This window comes from Formica exsecta, unplaced genomic scaffold (genome assembly GCF_003651465.1).
Source record: "Formica exsecta isolate Colony F162 unplaced genomic scaffold, ASM365146v1 scaffold362, whole genome shotgun sequence".
Lineage (NCBI taxonomy): Eukaryota > Metazoa > Arthropoda > Insecta > Hymenoptera > Formicidae > Formica > Formica exsecta.
Genome location: NW_021850867.1, coordinates 960,346 through 969,855, shown reverse-complemented (window position 1 = coordinate 969,855; position 9,510 = coordinate 960,346). Strand labels below are relative to the sequence as shown.

Genomic DNA, 9,510 nt, shown 5'->3' with positions numbered 1-9,510 from the left:
CCAGACTGGGGGGGGGCCCCCCCCCCCCCGATCCGCGGCTTCCCCTACTGTCTCTCTCCTGCCGGAGAGCACCAGTTTCAGCATAATCTAGCCGACTGACTTCGTCGGTGCCGCGAGGAGACGCCGCGTGCTTGACGTACCTACGCCTGGCGAACGCGGGGAGTCACTGGAACGCTACGACGTGGCTGCGTAAAGTTGCCCAGCGGTTCCCAAACCGGCGCGAAAAACGCGACACGAAATATACAGGGTGATCTTTTATTAGCGAAACGGAAAGCGAATAATACCATATAAGAAAAAATAATAATAGAAACATGCAAAGAAAAATTTTTCTGCACGACAATTTGCTTTTGAGAAACCCTCGGATTTGAAAATTAATTGCATTTTTCCTCTGCTATCAGCTTGCAATAACCTCCAATGATACATTATGCGTGTGTGTATATGTAAGTTACACAATAGATCCATAAATTTGTTTCAACGATTATCAAAAAATGAATAAAATATTAGATGTGCAAATTAAAGTGGATAACGGATTTTTCGACTCTTCCCGCACACAAAATTTCTCTTTGAAAAATTTTTGTTTGCGTCATAAACTCGAAAATAAAATAAAATTTGTGATAATCTTAAATTTAGATTTTATAGTTGTTAATAATGCCACTGTTTCTCTAAGACTGATTTATCTGATAAATTAAAAATTTTTTAAATAAAAGAATTTTGAGGGAGATGTTTGATATTTCGAATTGTAAAAAATTAAGAAAGAGAGAAAGAGAGAGAGAGAGAGAAAGAGAAATACAACCATGTATTATATATGCATTCATGAATATTAATTTACTGATCGATAATATAAAACATGTCTCATTTAAATAATCACTTTTGATTGACTCACGCGTGGAATATACATACAGTGTATATGCGATTTGAAATTTTCAGAATGCTCTCTTTTCTCTGTCACTTGATATTATCTGCTATTGAATAAAGAAGTCAATCAAACTGGTTGACTTCTACTATAGCACAAAATGTAATCGCAACACAATTGCTGCTGGGAGTTGCTGCGAGTTGAAGCAGAAAAAGATGAGAATGGATGAATCGACTCCCCATATATGCAACCATTAAATTGCACCTTTCGAGCCAACGCTACCTTGTGTTATTGCAAAAAGCGACCGCAGCTATGTCAAGGATGTCGATTGGGCCAAAAGGAGCTTCAACGATGAGAAATTTCACTTTGGTTAATGGACCGATGAAGCGTTCCGCTAAATAACTACACAATGCATTTTTATTTTCATTTCAATGAAACGCGCTAAATCGAATCCCCATTTTATCAATGCTTCAACGTCGCGTATCACGGATCCGGCGAAAATTCTCGGTAAAGTACGCTAATCAGCCGTGTTATTATCTGGCGTATACGTTATTATCCCGTCGCTGAATTGATTCGATTAAATGCGCGATATTGACTCGCGTTTCTCGTCAATGAGTGTCGCTGTCTCGTAATTGAGTACCACTGTGTGAGAGTATTATTCTTACGTGCCATACCGCTCGAGTTTTACTCGCGAATACACGGGACCGTCAGGTACAAAAACCGCCGCGAGCGGTTTCTTCGTAACTCTTCCCTGTCGGTGCGGGGCTTGTAAGTTGTGTGTACATCAACGGCGTTACACGTCGTCTTAATTAAGACCAATGGATCGTTACATGTTTCGCGTTGTCGAGCGCGACCTGAACCTGGGACAATTCTGACGTTTATGCGTGCTTCATTCGAAAAGGAAGATAATATTTTTTGCGCCCTCAAATTATTTGTATATTTTACGAAAAAAAAAAAAAGAATTTCAAGTAATTGAGAGCTGATAAATTTAAAAACCTGATTTTTTGAGCCGTCGATAAAAATACAAACATTTCATTGCGCTCTCTATGTGCTTCCATTATTTATATTTGTTAGAAATTGCATACACGAGAGTAAAAAAAATATTTTGTTATTATTTTATCTACTTTAAAGATTTGAAGAAATGTTTATATTGTACAAATAAAATTAATTGTGATAATTAAACGCAATATATGTGTGTATGTGTGTGCAGGATGCAAACGTTTGCTTTCCATTTTTCATCGAATGCTAATAAGTTTTAAACAAATTATCGACAAATTATGTTCGAATACTCATAAGTGTGACTTTACGCAAACAGATTTCTGATATTTGTGTAAATATAAATGTTAATTAGATGAGCGATATAATCGATCGCGCATACATTCCGGGAACCATTCGCGTGAATTAATTTGCTCGAAAAAACTACCGACGTGAATTCATTATCAGTAAAAGACGATGTGCAAAGACACGATTATAGATAATATTTCATGTTAAACCAAACAGATGTATAAATATATATACATACGATTGTTAAAGTCACAATTTATCTGTTTTTAGCGAAACGCTTTTCCCTTTATAAGCATAATTAATTATTCGGATCATTACTTGCGACTGGCATCTAATTAAATCGTATTAACTTCTGGTATATATTTGCGCTGTTATAAAAAAAATAACAGGGATGTCATTAACCATTGTGATCAAACGGCTTTGATAGATTTTACGCGGAGCACTTATATATTATCGCGTTTAATCGAATAAAACTATATGAACTATATTGGCTGCTTTGTGCCGAGGGAGTGCCGAATTAGCTCGCGGCGTGGTTTTCATAAAGCTCCGAAAAAAGCTCACCGCTTTGTCGGAATTCGATGAAACGTGCGCTGTTTAAAATAATTCCAGCCGTCTTTCTGCATTAAATTAACAGTTCTTTGTAAAAATTTATATCACAGACGCCAAACACGCGAACGAGAATAAACATATTCTATCTTTTAAAAAATGTGTTTATCTGAAAGACGAGAGAAAGAAAAATCGTCACTTTTATTCAATGTCGTTAATTTCGGACTATGCGCCGAAATGTGTAGTAAACGCCAACTGTCAGTAAATAAGAGGACATGTTATTCGCACGATTCGCCGATGATGCGCAAAAAAGAAATTAAACTGATTTCTTCAACGCAGTGGTCTCGCTCGATAAATCCTCTTAACTGGCGATAAATGACGCATTTTATCGCACTCCGTGCGAGAAAAATTGTACGGGCACGCATCTCGTACAGTGCAATCTCTCGATCAAGTATCCAGATTATGAAATATATCGCAATTGCAATTTTTTTGGATAAATGTTTTTGCCCGAAATCGATAAAAAGTTTCAGAATACCGTTTCTATGAAAAAAAGAAGAAGAAAAAAAAGCGCTCATAAATTAATTTCAGTGTAATCACCGATGTTCAATTTTTTATTCAATATATATTAGCTTACGTGCAATATTATCTATTCTTTGCGATTTGTCTTCAGATTACCGGTAAAATTATGCTAATCTTAAGCAAGAAATGCGTATCGCGCCGTTATTGAAGATTTATTGTTAATATCCTGTGGATATTTTATTTAAAATTTGCCCTTTTTTCTTCCTTTTTATTTTTTATTCTCCTAGTTTCTTTAAATATTTTTATACATATAAATATTAAAAATTCTTTGATATTTATATAATTAGCTCTATTTCTTTTTGTATATTGTCATTTTTAAAATATTCTTTGTAATATAATCTGCATTTACAAAATTTTGTGTAAAAATGTTTCCAACCAATGTCGAATTTATCTAAATATCTCTGTTCACTGTTTTGTAAGTTAATATATATACTCTCATGTTCTTTATATCAATTGCTATATAATATCTAAATTTGCACAGACTGCAGGAAAAATAAATGATCGAAATGGATGTGAAAAAAGTTTTTCGGAAGTATCTTTAGACCTATTGTTTAAATCTACGCTTTGATTCATATATATCTCTCTTTTTGTAGACTTTTGTTATTTTTGTAAAATCCTCGAGACATTGTAATTTATTAACATGTATAAAACTTATTGAAATACATGAACAAGGTTCCGTTTTTCTATCTCGTGTATCACAATATAACCATAACACCTTGAAGCTTCGAAAGAAGGAAGGCGCGTCATCCGTTCGCAGTGACGTTTAACCGTACTCTGTGGGAACGCGAGAGATGCAACGAGCGGCAGAAAAGTGCGTCCGCCTCGTCGCCGTTAGCCTGTGTCGAGAGTGCGTGCGTACCTGTATACGTGTGTGTGTGTCGGAACGCACGAGTGTGCGCGCGCGCGCGCGCAGAATGGAACAGAACGCGAGAAACAGAGGAGATGAGAATGGCCAAGAGAGCCTGCCTCTTTCTCTCGTACAGGCAGGTAGATACATACATAGACCCGTGTAACGAATCGCCATACGACACGCTTCTTCGAGGAAATAATTTCGCGTTTCTCGGGAGGAAAAAAAAAAAAAAAAAAAAAAAAAAAAAAAAAAAAAATCCGGCGAGCGAGATTTTGGCGAAACCTCGCGCAATCAGAGAAACAAACACCCGAGACGCTGGCTTTTCATTCTACGAACGGCCGGCGCGACGCTGCACGCTGTTTCCTTCGCGACAAGTCGCAGAGGCGAAAGGAATGTTACGCGACAGACACGATCTCGCGCCGTCGCCGCTGCCGCCTCCGAGATCTCCTCCATCTCTTCTTCCTCCCGCGCTCGCGAAAAGAGTCCGCGAGAGGCGGGAACGTTTCCGAGCGACTGGATGAATATTCTCTCGGAATATTTCTGCGACTCTATACGTTCCCTCGAAAATACCCACGGTTACCGAGAATCTATCTTTCGCTTTGCGCGGAGACACAAACCCGATATTACGCCGAGAACGAGAAAGAGGGAGAAAGAAAGAGAGAGAGAGAGAGAGCGAGAGAGAGAGACGGTGGGACACAGCGTGCCTGTCTATGTTCTCGCCCTCTCTCCTCTCTCCTCTCGCGGTCACTTCTCCTCGTTCTCCTTCTATTCCTCGCACCTCCCACTCGCTCGCTCGTTCTCTTTCTCTCTCTCTCTCACTCGTTTATTCGCTCGTCAATTCTCTTTTTCTCCGTCTCATACGGCGTACCGTAAGACTTCGGGGTCTGACGTGAATCAAGCATGACATTGGCTCGACACAACAAAACTTGAAATCTCACTGACGTATGTACACACGCACATATACGCACGCATGAGGCCACAGCGCGGAAAGAGGGGGAAGTGTATCTGGCGATACACAACACGAGCGGCGACGACGAGGACGAGGACGACGACGACGATGTCGATGATGACGGCAACGGTAACGACGACGTTGACGTTGACGTTGACATTGACGTCGACAATGATGAACGTACGAGATACACTCGCCACGGCAATATATCGACGCGAATATAGGTTAACGTTGATAGCGCGACGGTGGTCGCGTTCTCGCTGTCGCTCGTACTCGCGTCGTCGGCGACGTGTGACGTACGGCGAGATGCCGGCGGCCACCTAAGGTCTCGCTTCGTTCTCCATGATTGGCGAGCCGAGTGGCGCGTCGGGTCCTTTAGAATCCATCGGCACGCACCGTTCGTGGGATATCTCTCTCTTTCGGCGCTGGAAATCGCGCGCGCGCTTACGGATCACTCACCAGTGCGAAGAAATTCGTGTGGCAGTCCTCCAGGCTGGCGCCGTTGGTTTGATGCGACGGATGCGTCATGGCTTCTCCATTGTACGCCGTACACGCATTAGTCTAACACTCTCGGGCGGCAGCTTCGGCGCCGATATTCCCCCGGTCACACGAGAAATCGCGGAACGGCGGAGCCACACCGCGCTTATTCACTCGACCCGTACATTTAGGAGGATTTTCACTTCTCAATGGCGACCGTAAAATGGCGGCGGGCGGCGATGGGAAACAACAAGCGCAGCCGCCGGGTGCGCCCCCTAAAGCTCACTGCCGCAGTTCTAGTTGCCGTCGACGGCTACCGTCGCTGCTGCCGCTGTTGCTGCTGCTACCACCACCACTACTACCACTGACTCCACTGACACTGACACCGCGACGGCGACGACGGCGACGACGAGCGTGAAAAAGATGGCGGCGCTCATCAGGCATGGCTCGTTCGCCAACGCTTTTAGAAGTACCTCGGCTATACTCGTCGTTAACACGGTCAGTGAATAAATCTCGGCACTCTCGTACACGCTCGTATATACTTGCCACTCGCGGGTCACATATACGTACGTGACGAACGAGACGATTCGCGTACACTCGATACGCGCGTCACCACTAACGAGATGGTCATTCTTTTTTTTTTTTTTTCACAGGCGACCGCGCGTCGCGATATCGCCCGGCACAAGAAGAGCAAGGCCGTCAAACCGGTGGTGAGGGCGAGGATAGATTCGGCCGGAGAATCCTTGGCCGCTCGCGGGTAAGCACGACCGCGTCCAAATTCTCGCGTCGCAGCTGTACGGTAAAATTGGCGTTACGTCGCGGCGCTGCCTGACTAACGGGGGCCGCACCGCGGCCATATTACCGTTTGCCACCACTCCCTCCGCGCGTCGACCAATCGTCTGACGAATCTGACAGGTCCGCAGGGCCGTATATCGCTCCCCTCCCTTATTTATATCGGGACGCTACGCGTCGAGGCACGATAGCAAAAAAAAGAGAAAAAAGAAGAGAAAAAATGTCTCGAAACTTTCAACTCGATTTGATGACAATAGTTTTTTATGACTGATCGATTCGCTTAATGTTTATGTTCGTTTACTATTTACGTTCGCGCTCTCGTAACGCGTTTCCTTGTGTACCGCTATTCACCGAGCAAAGATCGTGACGCAACTGATATCTTTCGAAACGGAGCACGAAATATAAATAAAGAGAATGAGATTGTTTTGATTTTTGTCTATGCAAAACATCGATCAATTAATGTTTCCAATTGATATGTTGATATAACAAACGATCGATTATTTTTTCTCGAAATCTATCTTGGAAAATTATGACGATACTTTGCGTTTACGATAATTGATTATCGTTTATGAAAGTTACGAGGCCGAGCGTTTTGCAAGTTTGTCCGCGGGGCACTTAGCGCACTAAAAATACGACACTGCTTAACGAGAAACAATACGCACGATGGCAGCACCGTACGGTCAACGGACATCGATCTCCTCCCTCCTGCCCTCGCGTCCCGCGTCTGACCCTTTTGTCCCTCATCGCGTTGAATTTTTCGTTCGCGAAAGAGCAATCTTTTCCGGACTGCGCGAAAAGTTTGAGGCAAGTCTTATCGTGATAATAACCGCGCAAGATTATGTCGATCGCTGATACGTGAAATGGATGTAGACGCTCATAGAGAACGAGAAATAAAAAATATACAAATAATAAAATGTCTTAAAAACATAAAAAAAAAAAAAAAAAAAAAAAAAAAAAAAATATTCTTCCTATCCTCTTTTTTTCTTCATATTTCAAGATTTTTATTTCAACGAGCAGTAAACTGTCAGTATTGGTTGAAAGATCTGAGAAAAAAAAAGATTTATCTTATAACTGTAAAGCTAATATCTTGTCTTGAACGATTAATGTCAATTTGAATTCAAGTTATAATAATTGAGAACTTTTCGCGCGTCACGATATACGATTATTTAAATATGGTCGATAAAATAATTTTAAAAAAATTGGGAAAACCAATATACAATTATTAAATATGATTGATAAAATAATTTTAAAAAAGTGGAAATATCAATTAGATAAATTAGATATCATTCTTTTAGATTTTTGAGGTCGCAGAAAGCTTATGAACCCCCCAAAGATGTGGTTGAGAGAATTGATAAAATCTGCGAGAGTCAAGCCATCTCCACGCACGATGACACGAAACTAGAAGACCCTGTTCTTCGTTTCAAACTATTTGTCGCCTGTGAGGGGGAATTTAAGCATTCCATCCCGAATTCGTTGCTTCATACCATCGATAATATCGGTTAGCAAAATTTTTTTAGTGTACTTTAAAATTGATTAATAACAACAGATAATAATATGAATTTGATTGCATAGATGACTTGAAACAGTTTTATACGACATCGGTGGACACTAAGACCCCCTACGAAGCGTTAAGTAGGATAGATTTGCCCAAGAACTTGCACGTTCAACAGGAGTATCATCGATTTCATCCAGGTGAGACATCTTGTAGAATTTACAGAATTATTGCACTATTCTATGATACACGTGTATAAGTATTTAAGTGACAATATTTTTTTGACAGATACCGATACATTATTTAACGGCAAAACGGCCTTCCCGAAAAGTTCTACCCTTGTGACCAGTATCAAGTATAAAAAGAAATATCCTGGGCATAAGCAAGACAATCCATGGTTGGACGAGCAGATGAAGATATAAATAATCTATTGTCAGATAATTATAATCGCGACAAAAGTGTTGTTAGACAATAAATTTGTTAAACAACGCAGATTGTCTAAATTAATCTATTATTTTTGTAATTTTTCCAATGGCAAATGTCTTGCTACAACGTTTATATTGCAACAAAATTGCGCAATATTACAATTTACAATCACGAAACATTTCTGTACTATATGGATATACTGACGTTTCCTTTGGGGGTCATCGTTGTTTCCAGGGGAAAACAATATGTAAGTTTTGATTGTATATATCATAGGAAGACGAAAGAGCCGCGTATGTGATCGCGTAACCACGGATGCGAGCTTCCCCGATCGACCCATCGGACGCGCGTAGCAACGTCCCGATGTAGTATCAAGGTAACGAACAGACGGAGCGCGATTTATTCAGCGCAAAGTGTGTGCTATAGTATTCTACGACTGTAACAGCGAGTACGTCGTTTTTTAAAAAGCGATCTATTATCGTAATCGAAATGCCCGGGATCGCGAGTGCAACCGGTCTTCTCTCCGCGCGAATTCGGCCGGTTCGCAGACCGAAGCCTAAGGTAAAAAAAAAAAAAAAAAAAAAAATGCCAACAAAAGTGGGCGCTACGTGCGTCACTTCATATATCAGCCTTTCATTATTTATTTAGAGATTATATATACGTAGAACGTGGAATTATCGGGTTGTACCAAAACGGCGCCGTTTGTCCTTCGACCATTCGCTGGACTCTTTAATCCTTATCCTTATGGTTGCTCGGTGCTGTGCAACCATCCGGCGGACTGCGAGGCGAAGGAGGTGGTTCGACGCGCTAAAGATACATGGGTAAAAAATTCATCCACCATTGTGGAGAGAGAAGATAGTATTACGAAATCCCATTAGAGTGATATGAAACTCTAATGTATCTCATCTATATTTTATACTGTAATATAGTGACAATTGACAGAACTGTATTAAGCAACTGTTTATACTAAGGCTAGCAGAGAAGTTTGATCAAAATTTATTACTTTCTCTCTCCAAAGATTTCACATATTCCTTTGTGTATTGTCATGTAACAATAGTCGTCCTTTTTTCTTCTATTTCATAATATGAGGCAACCGAGGGGAAAGCTCTTTTACTGCCGGAGGAGATGGAGATGATACGAACGAGTCTGTTGGCGGTGGGCGCGGGCGGAAATAGAGGCGAGATAATGGCTGGAAATGTCGGAGGTGACATCGGCGATGGATATAATACCGAGATGATCGCTTCGGCGGTGCCCGAGGAGCTCTT

The 9,510-nt window shown here is 41.2% G+C and overlaps 3 protein-coding genes across 4 annotated transcripts in view; 2 read left to right on the top strand and 1 right to left on the bottom strand.

The window, feature by feature from the left end:
• Window positions 1–5,609, bottom strand: part of LOC115238910 (mediator of RNA polymerase II transcription subunit 13-like) — a 32,316-nt gene extending 26,707 nt beyond the window's left edge. The window contains exon 1 of the mRNA XM_029813076.1: window positions 5,521–5,609. Coding sequence (XP_029668936.1) covers window positions 5,521–5,589 — 69 coding nt within the window. The 5' untranslated portion in view covers window positions 5,590–5,609. The remainder of the gene's footprint in view (window positions 1–5,520) is intronic.
• Window positions 5,610–5,860: 251 nt separating this feature from the next.
• Window positions 5,861–8,314, top strand: LOC115238916 (39S ribosomal protein L50, mitochondrial). 2 transcript variants are annotated; one of them, XM_029813098.1, is made up of 5 exons: window positions 5,901–6,036; window positions 6,192–6,295; window positions 7,626–7,828; window positions 7,903–8,022; window positions 8,111–8,314. In XM_029813098.1, exons 1-5 carry the CDS (start codon window positions 5,962–5,964, stop codon window positions 8,242–8,244), a joined length of 636 nt encoding a protein of 211 aa, XP_029668958.1. In that variant the 5' UTR covers window positions 5,901–5,961; the 3' UTR covers window positions 8,245–8,314. The 2 variants fall into 2 exon arrangements, with proteins under 2 accessions (XP_029668959.1, XP_029668958.1); XM_029813099.1 differs by lacking the exon at window positions 6,192–6,295 and having other exon boundaries at window positions 5,861–6,036.
• A 252-nt stretch (window positions 8,315–8,566) lies between these two features.
• The window catches only part of LOC115238918, a 4,306-nt gene continuing 3,362 nt past the window's right edge, over window positions 8,567–9,510 (top strand). The window contains exons 1-3 of the mRNA XM_029813102.1: window positions 8,567–8,806; window positions 8,911–9,066; window positions 9,335–9,507. Coding sequence (XP_029668962.1) covers window positions 8,735–8,806; window positions 8,911–9,066; window positions 9,335–9,507 — 401 coding nt within the window. The 5' untranslated portion in view covers window positions 8,567–8,734. The remainder of the gene's footprint in view (window positions 8,807–8,910; window positions 9,067–9,334; window positions 9,508–9,510) is intronic.

What these genes read in the sequence shown, in the direction of transcription:
- LOC115238916 (XM_029813098.1), top strand. Translation starts at nt 5,962, where the DNA reads ATGGCGGCGCTCATCAGGCATGGCTCGTTCGCCAACGCTTTTAGAAGT. An exon ending in GAATCCTTGGCCGCTCGCGG is followed by an intron (nt 6,296 to 7,625) that starts GTAAGCACGACC and finishes TCATTCTTTTAG; the next exon opens with ATTTTTGAGGTCGCAGAAAG. An exon ending in GTATCATCGATTTCATCCAG is followed by an intron (nt 8,023 to 8,110) that starts GTGAGACATCTT and finishes TTTTTTTGACAG; the next exon opens with ATACCGATACATTATTTAAC.